Here is a 26,682-nt window from a genome sequence, read left to right as displayed (position 1 = left end):
TTCACCTTATTTGTTTCTAACGAAAAGAGTATATTAATATGCTAGTGTCATCGTCCACATGCACAAAGCTACGTTAATAATAATAAAGGTTGACATATAGTAAAAGTGAAATGTATGGGGACTGTTATGTCTAATAGAGAAAAACGTTAAGGATTGATCTGTGTATTAATTTTTTTTGGGGATTAAAATGTTCGCTTTTAAAATATTTAGAGGCAGATTTGGGTAATTACTCTGATAGAAAATAAACTGGGTACTGATTTGTCTGTTGAAGTAAAATCTTAAGGATTGTACGTATTAATTTTTCTTGGAGACTGATTTAGGTAATTACTCATTTTATTTATCCTAAGAGTCTTGCTAGACATCTAAGTCTTTTTAATAACCAAGTACAATTAAAGTTAGTCTAAATCTAACAAAAATAAATTTTATTAGTGAAAGCGTGAATATACGTTCCAATTTCCAGCCACTAATGTGAACTTTCTATCATTCTTTTCCTTTTCTTTTTTGCATTCCTCCTCCTTTTTCTTCGTGTTCTTCCTTATTCTTTGCATGTTTTCTCCCTATCATCGTTTCTTTTTGCAGCAACGATTTTTCTTCTCTTTTTTTTAAATTTTATTCCTCTTAAAAAAGTGAAACAAGAAGAATTAAGCGAAAATAAAATAAGAATAAGATGAAGAAAAAAAAGATAAAAAAGAAGAAGAAGAAACAGCAGAAGATGAGGAGCAAGAAGAGAAAGAGTTTTGAATTATGCAGAATTTATCAGAACAAATAACACCAAAAATTCTTAACAATAATATATAAATTTCTTAATTTTATACCAAAATTTTGTTACAAAAATGTCTTCTTTAATGCTGCATTTTTTCTTCTTCTTTTTATTCTTTTTTCTTTTTCTGTTGTTCTTATTTCTTTCTTTTAGGAGCATTGCTTCTCATATTAGACTTGAATGAACATGTTTGTAATATATTGTAATCTTATTTAGTTGAAATTAAAGAATGTAGGTCCTTCATCTTTCTAGTAATTTTGTAACATTATGTGTTTTTTTTTATTTGATTTTTTTATTTTTATTCCTGTTAAGAAAGTTAAATAAGAAGAATCATAAGAAAGTAAAAACAAAAAAGAAAAGATGAATAAAAAAAGAAGATGATGATGATGAGAATGAAGAAGAAGAAGGATGAGAAAGAGTTTTGAGTTTTTATTAAGTAATTTTGGTGCATTCTTAATTTAAATAAGGTGCATTTGGTCTATACTTGTTTTGAACCGAATTTGTTTGTATATCATCATTAATTTCAGTGCATTTTATATTTAATTTTGGTGCATTTTGGATTTAAATAAGATGTATTTTTAGTCTAAATTTGTTTTAAACTGAGTTTGCTTATGTGTTGCCATCATCATTAAAAAATTTTATACATATAAAAAGAAGATGATGAGGACAATAATGATGATGGAGTAGGAGGTGGAAGGGGAAAAGGAAGGAAGAGATCAAAGAAATTCAAATAAAAAAAGAAGGAGGAGGAGAAGATGGAAGTGGTGGCATGGTGATGGCGATGACGACGTTAATAAAAGTGAAAGATGAAGAAAAAAGAAGAGAAAAAAAAGATAATGATGATAATGAAGATAGAGGAGAAGAAGAAGGAAAAAGGAAGAAGAAAGTGGTGGTGGTGGTGAACGAAAGAAAAACAAGAAAAAGATGTAGCAATAACATGGATAAAAAAAAAAAGGTATGTATAAATTTAAAATTCTTAATAATAATTTAGTTAGACTTAGTTATAAAGCACGATTAAAAAACTAAAACTGATATGTGTATCACTTTATTGGTGTGTCTTTTTTTTAAATATTTTATTTTTGATAATAAAAATTATAAAAAAATAATATTGCAAATATCATTTTTCTTAAGCAACATTCCTTTCAATTTCCTCTTGGTCTCTAACACACTCATGGTCATGTAGGGTCAGACCTGAGATACCAAGAGGACAAGAGGACAACTTGGCTGGGAAAACAACAAAACCAACTACACCAAAAGATTAATAATCACTAATCAATCATAACAAATTAACCACTAAAATCGGAAGAAAAAACAAGTCATATAATTTTTATTTTTTATCTGATTATACCTATTATCAACCCACTCAAAAAATGAGGTAGAAGATTATAGGGGAGAATTTAAAGCACATATTAGGCCATTCAAACCCTTTGAAAGGGATAATTTTCCTCTCAAACTCGCACTGTGTTTAATGTTTATTCTTTATATAGCTATACTTTTTAAAAGAGAAATATTAAGTTATTAATATTTTTTATTTATCTTGTATTTAAGTTAATATAAATCAATAAATCAATTCCTCATTTTTTTAAATATTAACCTCTAATATATATCTTCTTTGGATAATAAAGGGAAAAAGTGACTTCTCCCAAAATTATGTAAGACATTTTAGTGAACTTTTTCCAATGCATTATCCCGTACATGTTCATGTCACATTATTTTATATATAGGTACTTTTATTAGGAATCTTACTTGATGAAATTAACAAACAATATATGTATATATAGTTGTACGTAGTTATATATAGTCACACATAAATAAAGCAAATATAAAATTCTTTCTTTCTTTATTATTAGAGTGCGTTTGTTTTTTAAAACAGGATATTATAAAACACTGAAAATAGGATAGAATAAGATATTGATAGATAGAGATATAAAATTTTGTATTCTTGTATATTATTTAGTAATAAATTATAACAAATTATGAAAATTCAATTTATTCTCATTTTTTTCATTAAAAAAATTTGAGATAAAAAATATAATAATAAAAAATATAATTATGAAAAATTAACAAGAATAATGAAAGAAAAAAGAATAAGTTGTGTCCTTTGTTAATGTCTCTATATCCTTTATTTAGTGTCTCTAAATACATTATTTCTGTCCATGTTTTCTCTGTCAAATACGATTTTGTGTCTCTATACTCCTATTTTAATGTCCTGTACGCAGTCTTATGGAACAATATGATATAATCATAAATATAAATAAATGGGTCGATAATGAAATAATTACTTTGATTTTGCAAACATGTTGTCCCACAAAAGCAGTCATGTCAGCACATAGATTTAAGCTACTTGCATGACTCTACATGTGACTTGTAAAAATATTTTTGTCATTAAATCAACTCATCACCTAACTAACAAATTAAAGCTTTTTATTTAAAATTATTATGCATAGATGTTATTTTTTAAAAATGTTATAAGTCGAGTTTAAACTCTAAAACCTTTAAATTAAGAAGCCCAGGTCACATCATCAAAATTGCAAACCCGTGAAATTTAAAATAAATTGTGTGACATGCCTAATAATTCTATAATCAATCTCGACCTAATCAAGATTCATTTTCACTATGCACATTTTTTTTAGCTCCTTTCTAATATTTTCACTAAACTTCAATCCTTTTCAAGTGAGGACAAAATACAGGCTCAACCAACAGAATTATTGGAATGTCAACTCTAAACATTTTTCAATATATATAATTATCATCACTATGGGGTCAATGATGACCTTACAATTGTTTTGTGTGTGTGCTTTTTATTTTTTACTTTTTTGACGTTACAACAATTTCAGCAATGAAATTTTACCTTTTCATTTAGAGTACATACAAGTAAATTAGTAAGATATTTAATTATCTCAATTCTCCAAAAGTATGAAAATTAAGTTAAGGAGGTTGAAATTTTCTCCGTTTATCAGTCAAGAAGACAAGTAACTGATATTGCACTGCATAACATGGCAATTATTAAAACAAAGAATAAAAGGTTTAGATGGTTAACATTTATTAGTTGTATGTGAATAAATTATATTGATTACTATTCGAATTGGCTGGTCTATTTTAAAAGCTAACTCAAAATATGAAGATTGCTTTTTAAATATACGTATTGTTCTTTGAAATGTATTTAAAACGAATTATAGACGATTGAATCTTAAATAATGAGGTTGGAGATGGTGATAAATGTGTTTAAAATAGTTTCACGTCAGTTCCAAAACATATTTATAGGAGAAGTGATGACTTGATCGTCAATCCAAAATCACGAATCGTAGCATCCATACCATTGAACATCATCCATATTATCGAGAATAACCATCTGAGTATCAAGAAATTTTGGGGTTCACCAAAGATTCAACTATTGACCTTTTGAATTTAGAACTCTGATACCATGTCATGAAATCACTTATTGCAAAAGTTTAAGCTGATAAGAAAATGTAACACTAATAGTTATATCTCTAATATTAAATCGGACATTTCTAAATCTCAATTATACACATTATACAAATATTTCCTATTCTTCCTCAAGTCATAATTTTATTTGAGCGAAAGTATAAACACGTATAAACACCGTATAGACTTGTAGAGTGACTATAACTTTTATATAACGTGGTTGATAGATATGAGAGTAATAATGGTAAAAGGAAAAGAAAAGTGAGAGGATTAGAGTTCCAAGGGCCTTGATGAAAGCAAAGATTCTCTCCAAACAGTTACTTGATCGAAAACACAATCGAAAGTGAAATGCTATTATTCTGAAGAAAAAAAAAATAAAAATAAGAAAGCAAGAAAGAATCAACGAAAAAGAAAAGAAAAAAAAAACAAGATGCGTTCAACAACCGTTTATCAATTGAAAATTTGAAGCAGTTAGTTGTCTACATATTAATTAATTGATGTGATATGATAAGGTCACTAGCTAGTAGCTACGAGAGGAATCATGCTATTATGTTATGTGAAATTCTCAAAAAGTTATATTATATATGCCGAACGTAACGGGAGATTATTACTTCATTATTTTATAACCAAACTGCAGAAAAATAGTGAGTATGTATTTAATAGAATAATAAAATCTTATTTTTGTTATGAATGCGTGTCTGAATATATAATATACGTTGAATTTGTATATTTTTTAAAGTGAAAAGATATATAAAGTAATAAGTAAAAGACTTGCACATTTAGCCGCAAAACGTGACGAAGCAAATCGTGGGTATAAAGAAAAGAAAAGAGTCATCACCAACAAAATTAATAATTTTTATTAATACTTGATTAATATTTTATACTTAAGTACTAAATTTTAAAAATATAAAAATAAAATGTTTGCTAATATTAATAAAAAGTATTATTTCCTAACATGTTTTTAAACTTGTTATTTTTGGTACACTAACTTTAGATAGATATAAATAACCTCGTTTATTTGTACCTTTAAGATAAAAGTAGTATTTCTTTTAGTTTTTTTCTTGTATTTTTTAAAGAAAAAAAAGTAAAAAATTATATTTTTTAAAACTTACAAAACAAAAATAAGAAAAAAAATAAAAAATGAGTAATATATAAGACTAAGGACAATTTACTCAATTAAAATAGGTATGAAGATTCTTTATTTAAATGTAATATTTTTAATTTATTTACGTGAGTGTCCTTTTTTATTATTATGTAAATTGTGGTAGGTAACTATAATTTTTAATTTGTGACACGATTTATATTTAGGAAACTTTGTTAAGTACAAGATTTTCTAAGTGTGAACCGTGCCAATCTTTTACGATTTATGTACAAATTAAAAACTATAATTACTTACCACGATTTATATAATAACAAAAAAAAAACACTCACATAAATAAATTAAAAATATTATATTTAAGTAAAGAATTTTCACATCGATTTTAATTGAATAAATTGCCTAAGACCAATATGAAAGTTTAGGCGAAAAATAATAGCCGTGAGCATATAAGTAATAAGTATGATTTAGAGGAGATGCGAATAATGATGTGAATTGGGCCACCTTCCGCCAGAGCGAATATATATAAATAAAAAAATGAAAAGGGAAACCCTAAGTACGAAGCTTATATTTATGAATTCCCTAGTGTTTTTGTTTACTTAAACTTACAACAACCCTTTGTAATTTGTACATACAGCTCCCCCAGGAGAAACCTACACACACTTCCCTTCTTCCCTACTTGCCTTATTTCTTTCCATTAATTATTTTCTAAAATAATAATTAAACTTCTCACTTCTCTGCTCTCTTTTTTCAACGAACCATGGCGAATCGATGGTGGACCGATCCGGTGGGTCTGACCGGAGTAGACAACTCCACCAACTCTCCCATCAAGAAACCCGATCTGGGTTTATCTGCTCCCATCAACAAGCACGAAGAACAAGATGACAACAACAGCGACGACTACCCCAAGGAAGGAGCAATCGAGCTCTCCGCCACGCGCCGCCCAAGGGGCCGTCCTCCTGGTTCCAAGAACAAGCCCAAGCCGCCGATATTCGTCACCAGAGACAGCCCTAACGCACTCAGAAGCCACGTCATGGAGGTTGCTAACGGTGCTGACATCACCGATAGCTTGGTTCAGTTCGCAAGGAAGCGACAGAGAGGGGTCTGCGTTCTCAGCGCCACCGGGACAGTCGCCAACGTCACTCTCCGGCAGCCAACTGCTCCCGGCGCCGTCATGGCACTCCATGGGCGATTTGAGATCATATCTTTAACAGGCTCGTTTCTTCCCGGGCCGTCGCCGGCGGGGTCGACGGGGCTGACCGTGTACCTGGCTGGAGGGCAGGGGCAGGTGGTGGGCGGCGGGGTGGTGGGGCCTCTTGTGGCGTCGGGATCAGTTATGATAATGGCGGCTACGTTTTCGAATGCAGTTTATGAGAGATTGCCAATTGAGCAGGATGAGGATCAACTTCAAGAAGTGCCTCCTGCTGCCAACGGCGGTGGGTCTCCACCGGTGTTAGGTGGTTCCGGCGGGGATGGTTATATGGTTGGGCAGCTCAGCCATGAAGGTTCTTGGGGTCATTCGAGACCACCACCACCCCCCTATTGAACCCTTGAAATTCAATTATGTTTAATATAATTAGTATGTTTGTTAATTACTTTTTCTTAATTACTAAATCATAGATACTACTCTAAGTAGTAACTCATCATCTCATCTGTACATTTAATTTACTGCAAAAAACGGCTTACCTTATTATCATTATATCATCTTTTGCATTTCCGTCCTTCTTCTATATTCTTTTCCTTTCATTATAGGTGGAAACTCAGGTTGACTTTACGTAAAATTGATACTTAAGAGTTGTTAAATGATTTAATTGATTTGACTAAATTTTTATCTAATAAATATCAACTTTATGTATATGAAGATTTCACCTCAATTTTCACCTTCAATCCAAATAAAATAAAGAAAAAGTCTAGGGGGCCAGCAGATTTATTAAAATCTGGCCAGCACTTAGCCAGCAAAACTAAAATAAGTGATTCTCCACTATTAGATGAAATCTCACACCATTAAATATACTATTGATAGTTAATTGATGGCTACAACTCACCAAAACTGCTGCCCCCTGGCACTCCTCTAAAATAAAAATGATTTATTTAGTCTTTTTTTATGTATGTGCGTGTGCTTGTATTTATTTTAATCCATTATCCATATAATCCTTTCTTTAATGCCTTTAATTTGCATCTGATATATTGAAAATGTGAGTAAGAGAAGTGCATTTCTTATTACTTTATAAATTTTAAATTTACTGTTTAAAAAATATCTAAATACATAATTTAATTAGGTTAATACAACAAAACTGAATTCGTTGTATATTTAAACAAATGTAAAATACTTTTGACTCACACTTCTGATCCCAAATATATATAAATAAAGGGGAAAATAATAGCATGAATAATACAGTACCATAACTTAGGCGTTGATGTGTGCTTCATGCATGATGTCTACATCTAGTGTCCTTCCTATTAATTAAAACAATATCTGTTAAATCAATAGTGTTTGTTAAATGAGGGAACATACAACACAGATTACAACTAATAATTAATTCAAGAGGAAATTATACATACAATTTAAGCTGTTGACACTTTGGATAATATAAATTATCAAAAATTAAAGTGAACTCCAGAATGTCCATATATATAAAAATTAAGTTGACCAATTATCATCAGATTAATATATATCTCTAGAATGTCCATATATATAAAGAAATAAGAACAAAAGTAGTCACATATTTGTACCTTATATACATGGATTATTTTGTTGATTGAACGCGTTAGAGTAAAAAGAGAGAAGTAGGTCAAAATTTCAACTCAATCTTTTTTTACTTTATCCCAGTAAAGTGCAGCCTTCTAGTTAGCTCATCTCATCTATCAAGAACAAAATCATGCGGGATTTTGGGCAGACTTGTTGCACCATATTTATAATTCCTAGTCATCGAAAATCACCAGAACTATATATATATATAATATATATAGCTAGATAGATTGCTTTGTACTTTATTTTGTCACTAGTTATTACTACTATAGCTAGAACACTTACATTACATAACATACATAACAAACTCCTTTATTTAAGATATATATGTACTAAAACGGATCCTTTAAATAAAGAAGCTAGCACAAGATTATTTGTAGAGGCTATTGTTGTGATGAGCCTTTCTAGTACAATATATTTTTATTTTATTACTAAAAGATCAATCAATGAAATACTTTCCCTTCATGCATGGGACAATATAATACAGGTGATTGATTCTCTATTATATATAATATATTTTGCAGATGCACCTATTTGGTTGGCAAGTCACAAGTTATGCCTAGCAAACTTGTGCTTTCATATGGTAACTTTTTTTGGAAGAGTGAAACATTCACATTTTATATATAAGTATGGGAAAGTGTTCAAGTTTACCAGTATATCAATATTTCAGTGATTTTTTAATTGTTAATCTTAATTATAAAAAATATATATAATATATATATAATTAAGATTAAGAGTTAAAAATTACTAAAATACTTTTTGTATGTATGTTTATTTTTTTCTGTAATATACGATATTTTTAAAAATATTTCTAACATTTTTAATTTAACACTAATTTATCTAAAATATTAGAAATATAATTAAAAATATTTAAAAATAATTTTAATATAAATAAAAAATTTTAAAAATAAAATTAAATAAATAAAAATATTAAAAATAAAGTTAAATATTAAAAAAATAAAAAATATTTAAAATAAAAATATACTTTATCTTATATTTTTTAAAAATAATTGTTATAGTTTTTAAAAATATAAAAAATTAATATTTAATTTTAAAAATATAAAAATAAATAATTATTAAATATTTAAAAATTATTATAAAAAATAAAAGACACTATAAAATTTACCTTTAATTGATACATGGGCGGAGAGGGGTTAATATAAGGCGCAACACTTTAGGTTTGGTTTTGATTCAATGAACTAATTGATTCAAATAAAGGATGTTATTAATTGTTTCCCTTCACACTCAAAGGATCCTCTCTAGCTCTATAGCTATAATAACATTGAGGAGGCCAACATTGAGGACCCAATTCACATGGATTCACGTGTTCATGTTTAAATCAAGAACAATGAATTTAATATTTAATTATTATTAATTATTAGCTAAGCTTACTTGCATACAACATTCGAATCGTAAAGTAGTTGTGCACTTGTGATGTGTTGGAGCCCCACTAAGGTTTGAGGCTTCCATATTCAAATGCCTTTAATTAAAATAACACTACACAAATAAAGACTTACCAACCAATCCCTTATACCTATTTTAATATTATTTTATCTCACACTCTACTTTGTTAGAGTCATCAGGCCTTTTAATATTTAATTCAAAAGTCTAATCAGAACCCAAGTTGTTAATTGATAATACTACTTTATTAAACAAAGATAAAACTCCATAGCTCAAGCATTAAGAAAACATGAGCCACTTGATACTTATTGAGCACAAATGAATGACAAATATATAATATGGTTAGGGTTATATAGTTAATCGTCAAAACACTTGATGCTTAACATATTTTATTAATAAACCGTACACCCATATGAACTTATTGCCGTGGAGTACACGCCTTCATGAGCCCATTTTTCATTTTTCAACCTAAAATATATTTATTTTTCAACAATCTAAAACATTCTACACGGATCAGAAGTGAATACTAAGAATTTTTTTCTTCTAAAACCAAAGTAAAGTTTTGTAGCATATGTATCAATAACAGTGATTTGGCTTTATAATGAGTTCGACCGAGTCAAATTATAATGATCAGGTCATTCTACAAAGTAAATTTTTGTAGCATATGTATGAATACTAATTTTTAATTTGTCTAAATCTAAAGTAAATTTTGTAGCATAATGTTAATTATATTACTTTTCGGTACACTAATTTTTTAGTAAAATTTATATTTTTATAAGATTTAATTTTTAATGTATTAATAGTAATAATTATTCAATCAGATTTATATATTTAAATAATTTTTTAAATAAAAAATTTAAAAATCAGTATTGGTTCATGATGATTTATTTACACTAATCATGCATGAAAATTAATTTTTTCTACTAACAAAAAAGTAACTAACATTAAACAAGTTATTAAGAATACTTAAAGGTCTTTTAAATAAAGATACTCAATTATTTAAATACGAAAAAAAGAAAAGGAGAATCAAATCAACCTCAAATAAAAATAATAGCAAAAAGCCCAGAGACACAATTTCGATGAACACAGTCTTCTATCACTTCTTTCATCCAATCTGGTCAGCACAAAAACACTCCGAATTATTTTCTTGATCAAGTTTCAATAACATGATTTTATTCTAATAATCGTCAACAAATTAATTGATCATGGTATTAAAAAAATTCAAACTCTACCCATATCTTCTTCATATATTATATGTACATATAGCTAATGTTAAAGGAACAAACTTCTTTATTCTTGTAATAAATGAATCTTAATCAAACGGAAAGAGTACACAAAAAAATATGTAAAAATAATAAAATTATGAAAGAATAAAAAAATGAAAAAATTTTATTGATTGATGATTGATTAAAATTGTAAACTATGAAAGTAAAACTAAATATATATAGAAAGCATTGTCCTATGAAAGATAAAAGCAAATAAAGATAAGATAAGGATAAATAAAGATAAGATAAAGATAAGATAATAATAAAGACTAAAATTATTATTCTGTTGAGCTGAATTTGTGGACCGTGAGACTTCTTTATTGTTGTCAAGAACACCAAGCTTGTTCAAATTAAGATGGAAAAGTTGATAAGACAAAAGCCTCTAAATGTTTGGTCCGTTCATAAAAAACTGGGTTAGCAGCAATATGAAGAGTACTCTGATTATCACAATATAAAATTGGTGGGCGAATAGGAGAGATAACACATTTAGTATCCATTGAAGTTCACAAGTTGTGTTAGCAAGTGTACCATATTGGATGAGCAGGCAACTGTGGTTTGTTCCTTGGTCTTCTAAGAGACTAAAGAACAGAAACAATAACCTGTTAAAGATCGTCAAGTGTTAGGACATCCGACCCAATCAGAGTCACTGAAATCGAGAAGTTGAATTTCTGATTCTCTTGTAAAAAAAAGTCTTTTGCCGAGACTAGTTTTTAGATATCGTAACACATGTTTGGCAGTTTGAAGATGAGCAGTGGAAGATACCATAAATTGACTTAATTGTTGAGTGGCATACATAATATCCGGTCAAGTAGTGGTGAGATAGATAAGACGCCCAACCAAACGGCGATATACAAAAGGGTCAGATAGCAGGGGACTTTTGCCTTGATATAGTCTTGTGGTACTATCCATTGGAATAGAAGCAGGCTTAGCATCTAATAAACCAAAATCCTCCAAAAGATCAAGACAATATTTTCTCTGAGATAAGCAAATTTCCTTCGCTGATTGAGCAACTTCAATACCCAAAAAATATTTTAATGGACCCAAGTCTTTAATTCAAAAATGTTGGTGCAAAATAGACTTAATGGCAGCAAGTTCAAAAATGGAATTACCAGTGAGAACGATGTCGTCAACATAGACTAGAAGGATAGAAATTTGAGTATCGGTGAATTTAACAAATAGACTATAATCAAATAAGGTATGTTGATATCCATGAAATAGCAAAAGATAAGAAAGTTTGTCATACCACATACAACTAGATTGTCGTAAACCATACGGTGACTTTAGTAGCTTACAACATTGATTCGATCGAGAAGATGTAAATCCGTGTGGCAGAGTCATATAAACATCCTCAGAAAGATCCCCATGTAAGAAAACATTATTGACATCCAACTGATGTATGGGCCAATGCTTCATAGAGGCCAATGCCAAAACTAATCTGATGGTGGCAGGCTTGACAACAGGGGAGAAAGTTTTCACGAAATCAACACCTTCAGTCTGAGTGAATCTTTTAGCCACAAGGCGTGCTTTATATCGATCAACTGAACCATCAAGCTTGCGTTTGATGCGACAGACCCATTTACAGCCAACCGGCTTAACGCCTGCAGGACAATCAACAAGATGCTAAGTTTTGTTTAGCTCAAGAGCATCCACCTCATCTTTCATATCAATACGCCAATTATAGTATTAATTGGTGTCCTTAAAAGACTTTGCCTCAAGATCAGAATGTAGAGATAAAAAAAAAATTTATGTGAAGATGAAAGAGAAAAAAAAGACATAACTGAAGACAAATGATACTTGCACTTTGAGAGAGATTGATTTGTAAAGATGAGAGAGGAATTGCACAAGTAATCAGAGAGATATACTGGAGATTGGTAAGGCCGGTCAGAATGACAAGGATGGGGTTGCTCAGGTGGTGAAGAAGGTGACGAGGGATGAGGACGTGATGGTGGACTGGTGTCTAGTGCGGAAGAAGAGATGGATGTGTGTGTTGAAAGAGATTCGGTGGTCATCGCTTCAATTTGGTTAGGAAACGACAATGAGGAAGAAGGAGAGGTTGGTGGAGAAAATAAAGAATTAGATGGAATTGGGTCAATGGGTACAGGTGAGGGTTCAACTGGAAGACTAACTAAATTTTGTTTTGAGAAGGTGTGTTTGGCAATGTTGGACTGAGTGTATGGAATTGGACATTTTTTGTAACTAAGGGCAAGATCATTTCATAAAAAATTACATTTCTAGAAATCTCAATTTTTTTATCTTCTAAAACATAAACAATACATCCTTTAAAACCATGTTGAAAGCCAATTTTTGGCTTTTGGATTAAATTTTGATCTGTTTGCTATTAGGGTAAAAACAAAACATAAGCATCCAAAAACTTTAAGGTCATGATAATTTGGTAGACGATTGAATAAAATTTCAAATGGTGTTCTAAAATTAATTGCGGATGATGGAACTCTGTTAAGTAAATAAATAGCATGTTTAATAACATAAGACCAAAAAGATGATGGTAAATTAGATTGAAATATAAGAGCACGAGCTATATTCAAAATATGTTGATACTTGTGTTCTACCCTTTCATTTTGTTGAAGAGTTTCAATACAACTACGTTGATGAACAATGCCCTTTGAAGCATAAAAATCATGTAAAATAAATTCTAGTCCATTATCGGAACGAATAGTTTTGACTTTAGAGTTGAATTGTGTTTCAACTAAAGTAATAAAATTTTTTTCATGATTTTGCACTTCTCCTTTTGATTTTAATAAAATAACATATATAAAACGGCTAAAATCATCAACAATAGTAAAAAATTATTTATGATTATGAATAGAATTTTGTCGAAACGGACTCCAAATATCAAAATGTAATAAATCAAAACTTGCATTGGCTTTGTTAAAACTTTGTGAAAAAGAAAGTTTCTTTTGCTTAGAAAGATGACAAATATCACAAACCTCATCATGATGCATAGAGATAAAAGAAAAACGTTTATATAAATGATTAAGTCTTTGTTAAAAAAGATGTCCTAATCGAAAATGTCATATATTTGAAGGTGTAATGGGTAGGGATTAGATAGAATTTATGGAATGTATAATGGATGAACTTTTACCGAAATTGGATTTAAGGAGATATAATCCCTCTCTCATTCTGCCCAAATCAATCGTTCCCAAAGTGTTGCTCTGTAAAGTGCAAGAAGATGAAAAAGTGAGTTCACATATGAGTGTTGAAGTAATTTTTGAGACGTAGATAATATCAAAGTTGAAATGAGGTAAATAAAGAACATCATGAAGAACCAATGATGGTGAAAATTGAACAATGTCTTTATAAAAACAGTAATTTAAGAACCATTTGGTAAATGAACAATGATAGGAGAAATTTATGGGTAAGAAATAAATCAAGATAAATTTGATGCAGTGTGATTTGTGGCACCAGAATCAATGATTCAAGTGTTCAAGAATGAATCTCGATTTGAAGAATTGTTAACAATAGAAAAAGTATTGAAAGAACAAAGATAATGAGTAGTTGGACTTGACAACGAAAAGTCCAAAAGAGGCTGTTGATGAAGTTGCTCGTATGCCCTTTTTTCTTGACCTAAGACAAAATAGAGAGGTTGATTATTAATGGTGGGAGGAGAGGTTGAAGGGATTTTTAAGATCTGAAATAGTGGTTTATCCATGAATGTCAGCAAGAAGAGCTCTGATACCATAATAAAACGGAAATAGTACATAAAGAATACGCATAAAAGAATAAGGAAAGAAAAGATAAAGAAATTTTATTGATTAGTGATTGATTGAAATTGTAAACTAAATATATATAAAGCATTGTCCTATAAAAGATAAAAACAAATAAAAATAAGATAATAATAAAGACTAAAATTATAACTGAATTTGTATATTCTGATGGGCTCCTATCATAATGTCCAACTTTCTATCAGATCCATTAATTGTAATTTGACTCGGTTAAAATAAAAAAGTTTGGAAAAACTTAAACGTGAACACTAACATTAGAATTATCATCATGACTTCGCTCACATTTGTTGCTTAGGAAAACAGAAGCTAAAATTAGTATCTATTTAGTTTTACTCCACAAATTACTTCTAAAAGCATTAAGTAAACTAATATTATTTATATCGATAGTTATTATATAAAAAAGAGATAAAAAAAAGATTGATGTTTAATTTTTTTTATTTTTGTGAATTTCAAATACCCTTACTCATTAAAATACACAAACATTTTTCATTCTTAGTTGAATGCAAAATTACTCATTATGAGACGAAACTACTTACTCTATTCAATGTCACATTTATTACACATGTTTAATAAAAAGGTTTATTTGTTTTGTGTTATTAGGGCACATGTTAAAATTACAAAATAAATAAATTTTTATTAGAAATATAAAAAATTTAAATTTTTAATATATTTATTTTGTATTTATTAAATAAAAATATTTAAAAACTTTCACTAATAATAAACTTATTACATGTATGTTAGCTATACCCTTAATAAAAAATATTAATAAACAGTTAAATTCATAACTACCTATTAATCTTTCAGTATTTATTATTTAGTAATCACAAAATAGAAAATTATCTATAAGCTAAATTAATCCACTGTTTTATATGAAATATATAAAATAGAAATCATCTACTAAAGAAATTAGGAGTACTTATAGATTAAATCGAATCATATATACAAAATCATATATACAAATTCGTAATATTTATCCGTATCCGATCCGCAATAATTAGATCCACAAAATGATTAGATCCAATTGAATTCGCACTCTAATCGAATCAGATTGTAGTTATCACATCTATATTGGCAAATCCAATCCTATATCCACATATCTACATCAAATTGTTATCATGAGTTAAAGTTGGAAGAGTGATTTAATAAATCTAATTCAAATAAAATAAATTCAAGAAGTCTAATACACTTTCAGTTCATGCCAAAATCAAAGACGAAATTAAAGGAGTAAGATAGTGATGATCGATGAATAGCATGGATTCACGGATAGCATATAGTTTTTAGATGTCGATGTCTCACAAAACCGATGTTGACTGATTGCAATTCTTCTTCTTGTTGTGGCTTGTGAGCTTGCTTGCACGTTGCATGATAATATTAGCTTCAATTTATCTCCCACTATAATTTTATTAAATTTTAAAATATTTTTAAAATAAATGAATATACAGGCTTAAATATTTAAGTATCTTTAATTTGGGAAAAAAATTATTCTGTTAACTTTTTAAACTTTTTTTGCAACAAAATTTAAAATAATATAAAAATCTAATTAAAAACTTTTAAACTATAAAAGTTAATTACAAATTTAATAAAATTATAAAGAATATTAAAGTATTAATATTATTGTTGCGCACACACTTCACAATCATAACAACACAACCTCTCGTGATTACATCTCAAATTGTTCACTTAATTGTGTATGAATGTGTGTTGGATTAGCAATTATAATTGTAAATCTATCTGTAGTGTGGAACACAAGTCTTGAAACATAGATATTCACAATCATGAACCATATGATATGCCTCAATAGCTCATAAATCTTAATTAATAGTATTCTTTCCCCCAGAAACATATACATACATGAAATTATTACTCATTTCCAGAATCTGATGATGCTTCATCTATTTTTGTTCCATGGTGACAACTGGTTCTGTATACCTTGTGAAAAAAAGCCTAACTTGTTATATGGCAAAAGAGATCAAACAGGAAAATGGTTAGCAGAATGAACCTAGTGTGTTAGAGAGAAAATTCCAGGTTCCTTGTGGGAATCATTGTGTAATTAACTTTTAAGGGAACTTAAGAAATTTGAGGCACTTGAAACTGTTTTTTCACAATTTTTCACCTGCACGTTGCAACACTGTCCTGAGTTCATCAGCCATCTCTTGAAGAAGAATTGGTTTGCGAATCAATCCATGCATTCCCACCTGTATGCATTTCTCCCTCACATCATCTTCCGCGCTCGCGGTAAGAGCTATAATCATGGGCCAACTACGGCTATGGAACTTTCGGATCCTTCTAGCTACTTCGAAGCCATCCATTTCAGGCATGTGAAGATCTAAGAGGATAATTTTGTACGTGTTGCCGGAGGCGCTTACAGCACTGAGGCACTGGAAACCTGATGAAACAGCGGTTACTTGACAACCAAGCTTCTCGAGCAGCTTCTTTGTCACGGTCCTGTTTACATTATCGTCGTCCGCCAACACAACCTTAAGGCCTCTAAACTGAGGGTTTGGAGCATCTTTCAGTGCAAATGTGGATCTTCCAACCGAGGGTCGACCTAGCTGAAACTTGAGAAGAAGTGTCATGCCTTGAGCCAAACCCGACGAGTTTGGCGACATCCAGATATTACCTTGCATCATCTGCATATTATTCCATAATATATGGTCAGAATTACTCAAAAAAATTTCATATACTACACTATTACAGCTTGTTTTACTACTAAAGTGTACTCCTATGCCAACTGATGAATTGAAATTGTAAAAGTAGCTGGATGATAATCAGTTGGAAAAGGCAAAAACCCCATTAGCTCATTCTTTTTCCCCTTGATGAATATGATGTTTGAATCAGTAATTCCCAACTAACTAAATTTGAGTAATGATTTTCATACATCCTCTTTTTGGTACTTGAGAAATCATGTATCAGTAACTGAAGATTTAGGTCATGTTGCATCATTACTAGTCAATCAACTTTCCCAATGAGAATCATTGTGTTGATAAGTGATAACTTGAAATTTCAGTTACTCTACTGGTGGTTCATATTGTAACTAACAAAATATGTAAAATCCTTTTTAGAAATTTGTAAGTAATACAACGAAAAATCTTTGGTAATACACATGATTCAAGTAAATTCGCTGACAACTTAAATCCCCATTATTGATACAGAGATCCATTGGTACCAAAATTATATTTGTAAAAGGGATGAAACACTAGCAAACTAAGTTAAGCCCCAAATGAGGATAATCTGCATAAAAATGAGGAATAGACACGAAATGATCCATTTAATATACAGTGAAAACAGAATCTGCACTCTCTGCAATTCTGTTAGACCACCAAAAGGACACCGAGACTACATTCTGATGATAATAATAAAAAGGGCAGGACAGGGGTTAGATTATGGGTCATGACAGAAAGGACGTGTCAACCCATGCCTGTGACATGTTAAGAGAGGAATATATGAAAAATTCTGTGAAATTCTCGCTGGCCATAAATGAGTCCATTCATCAATTTAATCATTGCCTCCTGACACAGTTGGGACTACATCACATATTAAATAATCAGGAAAGGTGGCAGATCAATGTAAAGAACACAGTTTCATCTATAATCCAAACTCCTTTGAGCATCCCAGCATGCACAACTATTAATCAGCATTGAAGTAGGTGCTATGCATTTAAGCAATGAATAATAACTCATCTATCTAAACAAACACCATCCATGACTAGTATTAGTATATATGGCTCCTAAAGTCAAGGAGATCACCAAAAAGCTAACTTCAGAATAATTCATGAGTATAAATGCAACCACCAACAAAAATAATAGATAAATTTGATTTCCTTTTTCTATCCAACATAAAAAAAAAAACATAAAAATGACAAAGGTAATGTAGCATCTACCTGCACCAGTGTTTTGCACATGCTGAAGCTCAGGCCCTCATTAGGTTCATTGTTGTAGTGCCTTCTATCAGAATAATGTTTTGCTGAATTTAATACATCTGACTCGGAAGTAATGCCCGTTACCCGAAAACTAAATTTTACATATACATAGTCATGTTGCACACTTGATCTCCATATTCCAAGACCTTTATCATCCTTATTTCCACTATCATTTTCAGGAAATGCTCGAAAAATGAGAGTCCCTTTGTCATACATGTTCAACAGATAACCTATCAAGTGCAAAATTACTTGGAAAGACCTTGCCTCATCACCTATAACCAACCCTGGTAAACCCTTGTGGACATCAATTTCAAGACCAAAGCCTTTATGTACACACAAACACTTAGCAATGCAAGAAACTTCCCTCGTCATGGAATGCAGATCGAAAGGTTTCATCTCTAACCGAAAGCTTCCTTTGTCATTTGCCGAAATCTCCATTACATCACTAATCAAACTGGAAAGTGCATTGCTAACTCTCAACATTGTGTCAATAATAATCTTCTGTTCAGGTCTTAGATTGTCCTCTTGAAATATTGAAAGCAAACCAAGGATTGAATGCATAGGCCTTCGCATTCCATTACTCATGACTTTCTGAAATGAGCTCCTTGCCTGGCTGGCCATCATTGCATTCTTTTGAGCCTGTTGCAGCGCTCGGTTTTGCTCTGCAAGTTTCTGCCTCATCAGCTGAGACTCTTCAAGAACAGATGCATGAGACAAGGCTACAGCAACCTGATCAGCAACTACTTCTACTATATCCATCTCATGGGGGTTCCAAGCCCTTGAGTTTAAATTTGGGAGAACCAAAACCAGTATAGCATAAGATGTATCAACCATTTCCGGTGTCCCTCCTTTGAAATTAGAAACATGAAGTATCGGCATGCGGATAGCTGCTACAGAACCCGACTCCCCAGATTCACCACCACTAGCAGCTCCCAATGCAGAATCAGGCCTCAAAATCTGCACACCCTTACTCTTTCTTATCTCCAACACATCTGGATCACTTATAGGAATAGAAATTTTTAATTTATTAGCCGAACTCGGTTTCAATTCATGGGTCAAATGCATCTCTCGCCTGTCATTGTCGGGCATCCACACAGCACAGTTATGCAGATCCAAGGCCTTGGAAAGCTCAACAAGGGTGGAATACAAGATAGTGTGCTTATCCAGAGACTTCCTAATTTCGCGAGTCAGCATTCGAACATGCCAGCTCGCTTCCTTCTGTTTCTTCATCATCCCAACCTCTTGGCCCAGTTCCAACACATTCTGCCTCAAGAAAAGCTCTCTCACTTTGATCTTGAGAAGAAGGGGAATGAGAGTAGGAAAGGTGATTGCAGTAGCACAGGACACAAGAGCAGTAAGGAATTTTGCGACGGTTAGAGAGATCAAAAGCTGGAAGGAGGGAGAGCCATAATAGGTGTAGGCATTGAGCAAATGTGTCAATCCACAGAGAACAATGAAGGCAATGAACTGAAGGAAGACCAATTTGAATGGGACATTGGAGTAGCTAATGAAGTAAAGTAGCTCAAGGGGTATGGAAAAATATGCAATGGCAATGAAGAAGTCACTGACTTTTTGGCAAACCAGGATGCTCTGGATGGTCCAAATCCCTTCCTCATCATCACAATTATGGCAGGGTCCAAACTCAACATCCATAGCATAAACAGAGAGCACAAGAGAAAAAACCAGTACCAACAACAGGATAGGACACACTCCTCTTTCCATGGTAAAAGGTCAAGTCAAAAGTTCCCAAAACCAAAACCATCCATGAATTTCACACAGTGCACAAGGTAGATGTTGACCTATTATCTGCCACACCCATGTAAGGTCAATACCCTAGATCTAACCCAGCTAACTAAACAAAATTAATCCCTTCTTTCAAGTTTTGGCCTTTCTAATTCAAGTTGAAAGGAATTGAATAGAAATACTCCTACTTTAGATTTACTGTTATCCAATTCAAGAAAGACGAGAAGCTCAAAAAGGATTCCAATAACATAAATCTTACACTTCAGAGTCCTTCCCACAGTGATGGCTCCCTTTGATTAGATACAGGTGAAAGAAGAACCGACACCACACCAAATCATAACAACAAATCAAAGGAATCTATAAGCTAGAAAAGTGAAAATATATTAAATAACAACAATAATAATAAAAAAGAAAGAGATATAGTTACAGTACTAAGTTGGGTTTCCTAAAGTTGAAGAAAAATAGAAACTTGAAACTGAAAGGAGCAGTTCTAAACAGCATGATCATAAATAGAGTTACACGTGATTTGTTCAGTTGATATGATAGAGCGTGTCTGCGTCTCCGTGTCTCTCTTACCGCTTCAGAAAGCAAATGTTGAAAAACAGAGAGAGACAGGAGAAAAGAGAGAGAACACAGAACAGGCGTTTGTGTGTAGAAGTTGGAAGAAAGAGAGAGAGAAATGCGAACTGTGGGACCCACAGAGGCTTGCATCAACCGAACCTAGACTCCTTCTCTTTTGCTTCTCTGCATAATAATAATAATAATAATAATAATAATTTAATTTTGATATAGTGTAAACTTAAAATAATTTTTGACGTGTATTTAATTAAATAATATTACATTAATAAAAATAATTATTTTTTATATTAAACACAAAAATAATTATTTAAAAAAATATTTTTTACTATTAATATATTAATATTAAATTTTAATAATAATAAAATCTAAAATATCATCACCCCATATTTATAATGTTTATAATAAAAAAAACATATACTACTAAAATTTAATTATTATATAATTGTGTATAAATATATATAATATTTAATTTATATTTAATATATATTTTATATTAATAGTTAATTTAATAATTGATATTTTATATATATTTAGTATAATTATTATAATAATCAACAGTAATTAATTTAAACAATTAAATTCTGAAGTTTGGTTTTCAATTATGTTTTGAATATATTTAATTTTGATGTATTGAAAATATAAAAAATTTTATACAAATAATTAATTATATATTATTTATTAATATAAATTAATTTTAAATTTAGTATATAAAATATTATATAAATTTAATTGAATAGATATATAAAAAGTTTTAAATTATTAATATATTAAAATTAAATTCATTCTTTTAGTCATTCAACTAAAAATCTCAAGCTGGATTTGCTTTCGCTTGGCAATCTTATTCTTTCTATTTCTGTATAGTTTGACGCACATCCAAAATAGCACAAGCCTAGGTTATCTTGTTGGTAAGACGATTCTGCCCATGATATGATAGTGCAAATATTTCCTTTTTAGTTTTTTACTTTCAGAGATCAGCGTCAGCGATCAATAATGGCAAACTTTTTAAGTGGCTGTTTGCTGTTACGTTAGATTTAAAATTTTATGAAATTTAAATTAAAAAAAATCAAAATAAATTCTTTTTATTTATTTATTTAAAATAATATAATTATCCTGTTTATATTATTTTTGTTTCTGTATCATTTGACGCAGTGCCTCCACCACGTCACGCTGTCAAGATCCAATTTATAATTTTAAAATTAATAAAGTCATAATAATGTTATAAAACAAATAAATTAAATAATAAAAATAAAATAATAAAATATAAATAGAAAACACTAATATTAGAGTTTACTAATATTATTATTTTATTATAATAAAAGTAATTCATATATATTTACAAATATTATATACGTTACAGCTTATACTCACGGAAAGACAAAGAAAGAAAGAAAGTTTATATTATATATAAAAGAAAAGAGTATTTTGTTATGCACTGTGTAAACCTATGCTTTACTATTTATAGAAGTAAAATGTTTACTTTTTCGAACTTCTTTAATATGGGAGCCTCTCAGATAAAGACGTTGAAAATATTTTTTAATAAAGATATTTTTTAATAATTAAACTTTAACACATATAATCGATTAAATCGTGTTATTTTTATCAAAATTAGACTAGACAAATTGATTTAACTGAAAAACAGTGAATTAAATCTTGAATTGGTCTAAATTAATATTATTTTTTTATAAAAAATGACTACAATACCCTATTATAAAAAATGAATAAAATACTTCTATTATATATATTAATTTTGAGAATCCTAAATTTTAGTCCTTTATTTTTCTATTGTAGGGTTATGATTTAGAATTTTTAAAATTAATATATATATAATAAAAATATTTTAATCATTCTCTACAATAAAGGTATTATAGTCATTTTTGATAAAAAAAAAATAATATTAATTTAGACCAGTTCAAGATTTGATTCACAATTTTTTTTGTTAAATTAATTTGTTTAGCCCAATTTTGACAAAAATAACATGATTTAATCGATTATATATGTCAAATTTTAATTACTGAAAAACATATTTAAAAAAAAACATTTTAGACGTCTTTATCTGAGTGGCTCCCCTTTAATATAATTCAGCTTTGAGAATGTGAGCTACCCATAATGAATGGACATCCACATCATCATCTTTATTACAACACTCCCTCTTAAATGACCATTTAAAATTATGCTTCGTTAAAATCTTACTTAAAAAAAATCTAATGAAAAAACTTTAGTGAAGAAAAAAGAGTACAATATCCTTTATGATAGAGAATGCCTCGTTAAAAATATTATCAAGAAAAACCCAATGGAAAAGACCTGACCAAGGAAAAAATAGTATAGTCTTCCCCTCTTGTCGACATTATTTAATATCTCGAAATCAGTACATCCCAATCTGATGTACCAATTTTTTAAAGGAGAATTTTGGAAGTAACTTTGTAAATAAATCTACCAGATTATCACTTGAGCGGATCTGTTAGACATCAATCATTCCATGATTTTGAAGATCATGAGTGAAGAATAATTTGAAAAAAAATATACTTTGTTCTATTACCTTTGATGTATCCACCTTTAAGTTATGCAATGCATGCTGTATTATCTTAAAACAGAACAGTTGGAGCTATCTCATGATCAGTCTACATAATGACATAATATATTGGATCAAACTCTTGAGCTAAAAACACTCGCGAATTGCTTCATGTATCGCTAGTATTTCAGCATGATTAGAAGATGTTGCTTCTATCGTCTGTTTCGTGAACATCCATGATATAACTGTATCACAATATGTGAACAGGTATCCTGTTTGAGATCTTCTTTTGTGTGGATCAGACAAGTATCTTGCATCTGCATAGCCAACTAATTGTGACTTGGATCCATATAGATAAAACAATCACATATCAACCGTTCCATGAAGATAACGAAAGATTTGTTTGATTCCATTCCAATGTCTTTTGATTGGAGAGGAATTATACCTTGCTAGTAAGTTCACAGCAAATGATATATCGGGTCGTGTATTATTAGCAAAGATATATTAATGCTATAATAGCATTAAGATATGGTACTTCAATACCAATGATATATTCATTTTCTTCTTTAGGACGAAATTGATGTTTTTTCACATCTAAAGACCTTATGATCATTGGGGTACTTAATGGATATGACTTATCCACATAAAATTTCTTCAAGATCTTTTCTGTGTATGTTGTTTAATGAATAAGGATTCCATTTTTTGTATGCTCGATCTGCAGGTCAAAACAAAATTTAGTCTTTTTAAAATCTTTCATCTTAAACTCTTCTTTTAAAGCTTTTATAATTGTTGGAATCTCTTCAAGAGTTCCAATGATATTTAAATCATCAACGTACACAACAATTATAATGAATCCAAATACAGATTTCTTTATGAAAATACATAGACAAATATCATCATTCTTGAATCCATTTTTAGCCAAATACCCAGTAAGACGATTATACCATATTCGTCCAGATTACTTTAAATCATATAAAGATCTTTGCGTTTTGATTGAGTATAACCCATGCGAATATTCATTGGATGGTTTAGATATATTTAGTCATTCAGGGACTTTTATATAGATATCACGATCTAATGATCCGTATAAATAGACTGTTATCACATCCATTAGATGCATATGTAGTTTATGGTATGCGGATAAACTGACAAAATAACGCAATATTATTGCATCCACTACAAGAAAATATGTTTCTTCATAATCTATACCGGGCCTTTGTGAAAAATTTTGTACAAGTCAAGTTTTGTAGAGTACAACTTCATTTTCTCTCATTTTATTTTCTCACAAATACCCATTTATATCCAATAGATTTTACCTCTTCTGGTGTATAAACTACAGGTCCAAAGACTTCACGTTTTGCAAGTGAGTCTAACTCAGCCTTCATAACTTCTTCCCATTTTTGGCCAATCATTCTTTTGTCAACATTCTTTGGATGTTATTGACTCAATATCCTTACTTTCATGCATGATATTTAATAATACATTATATACAAATATTTCATCAACAATGTTCTTATTTCGATCTCATTTTTCTCCTGTAAAGACATAATTTATCGAGATCTCGTCATTTTCACAGTTTTCAGGTACCTGAACGTCTTATGGCGTAAAAAATACAAAAGAATTTTAGACAACTATAGGCGTCTTTACTATATCTTTATCTTTTTCAACAGGAATATTATTTACCTCTTTTCTTTTTCGAGGATTTTTGTCTTTGGAACCGACAGGCCTACCACGCTTCTAACGTGATTTTATTTCGGTCTCCATTTATCCGACTGAGACATCAATTCGAATTGAAGTATTTTCAACTGGTATATAGGATTTAGTTATCCTTTTCGTATCAGAAAATACATCAGGTAATTTATTTACTATTCTTTGCAAATGTACAATCTTTTGAACTTCTAGTTCATATTGCCTTGATCGAGGATCTAAATGTATAAAGAATGATGCATTCCAATTAAGTTCTTTTTCAGGAAGCTTATTCTCTCCCATAATGTTGGAAATTTTGATTTATCAAATTGACAATATGCAAATTGGACTTGAGAAAAGATCACTATTTTTTGATAATTATACTTTTCTTTAAGGTTTTTCCACGTATCTGCAGTATCTTTTAGTGTGAGATATTCATTTTCTAATCTTTCGTCAAGATAACGACGAAAAAAAAATCATGGCTTTGCCTTTATCCTTTTAAGATGCATTATTTTCAGCCTTAATGATATATCAAAGATCCATTGAATCAAGATAGATTTTAGCATCTATTATCGATGATAAGTAGTTGTTTTTAAATATATCAAGAGCATTAAATTCAATATGAGAAAGTTTTGACATAATTAAAATTTATTACCTAAGTTTTTCTAAATTTTGATAAGAGTCTCGTGTTAATAACGTATTGTAAAATAAATAAATAAGGATGAGGTATTAAAAATAGAATAACAAAGTGTAAATAGAAGGCACTAATATTAGAGTTCACCAATATTATTATCTAATTATAATATAAGTAATTCATATATATTTACTAATATTATATATGTTGCAACTTATGCTCAGAGAGATAAAGAAAGAGAGAGAGTTTATATATATATATATATATATAAAAAGAGTATTTTGTTATATACATATGCAATGACGGATTCAGAAAATTTTTGTCGGTGGGGGCAAATCATACATAATAAGACTAATTTTTAGGATAAAGTATATTTTTATTCTTAATATTTATAATTTTTTTAAAAATACATCTAACATTTAGTTATATTCAATTTTATTTCTAATATTTTTTATTCATGTCAAAATTATCTCTAGACATCAACTTATATAAAATGTTAGGAATAAATTGAAAATTTTTAGGAATAGTTTTGACACAGACAAAATTAAATGAATACAAAACGTTAGGGAGAAAATTGAATGAAATTAAACATTAGAAATATTTAAAAAAAATGCAAAGATTAGAACAAAAATTATACTTTACCCTAATTTTTATAATTATATTTTGTTATTATAAACATAATTTAAAATTTTTTGTCATCGAAGATTTGCTATAAGACTTTTTACTTTGATTTTTAAAACCGTCTTTTTACTAAAAGAGCTTGATAAATTATTTTGAGATCCAAACTCTAATAATAATAGTTATTTTAAAAATATTTTTTCGTTACTAAAAAATAAAAATTTATATACTTAAACTAATTTATTAATAAATATAATATTATAAAAATATAATTTATAATTTCAAAAAAAATTAAAAATATAATATGAATATAAAATACTCAGCAAATCAATCATAAAAAAATACTAATAAAATTTTATTGTATAATAACCACTAACAAAAAAATCATTAAATAGTGTAATTGCAAAACAAATGCAGTATAATTTAATAAAATACAAATTAAAAAAAGATTAAAATAAAATTTTAATTAAAATCAAAAGAAATTAAAAAATTAGAATAGAAAAAATAAAAAACTAAGAAACTGAAAAAAAAAAGTAAAAAAAAAAAACAGCGAAAAA

General features: G+C 29.6%; 2 protein-coding genes across 2 annotated transcripts; one reads left to right on the top strand and one right to left on the bottom strand.

Annotated features, from left to right (window-relative positions):
- Positions 1-5,832: 5,832 nt before the first annotated feature.
- Positions 5,833-6,981, top strand: LOC112695377 (AT-hook motif nuclear-localized protein 20). The gene has a single exon (XM_025747697.3). It carries the CDS (start codon positions 6,043-6,045, stop codon positions 6,826-6,828), a length of 786 nt encoding a protein of 261 aa, XP_025603482.1. The 5' UTR covers positions 5,833-6,042; the 3' UTR covers positions 6,829-6,981.
- A 9,222-nt stretch (positions 6,982-16,203) lies between these two features.
- LOC112695376 (protein EIN4) lies at positions 16,204-20,770 on the bottom strand. Its single transcript, XM_072196542.1, has 3 exons — positions 18,318-20,770; positions 16,551-17,067; positions 16,204-16,381 (listed from the first exon to the last, which is right to left on the bottom strand). The coding sequence occupies exons 1-3, from the start codon at positions 20,076-20,078 to the stop codon at positions 16,326-16,328; spliced, it is 2,334 nt and encodes a 777-aa protein (XP_072052643.1). The 5' UTR covers positions 20,079-20,770; the 3' UTR covers positions 16,204-16,325.
- Positions 20,771-26,682: the final 5,912 nt, after the last annotated feature.

This window comes from Arachis hypogaea, chromosome 6, assembly GCF_003086295.3.
Source record: "Arachis hypogaea cultivar Tifrunner chromosome 6, arahy.Tifrunner.gnm2.J5K5, whole genome shotgun sequence".
Taxonomy (NCBI): Eukaryota; Viridiplantae; Streptophyta; class Magnoliopsida; order Fabales; family Fabaceae; genus Arachis; species Arachis hypogaea.
The sequence above is the reverse complement of the archived record's forward strand: the minus strand, read 5'-3'. Positions and strand labels throughout refer to the sequence as shown.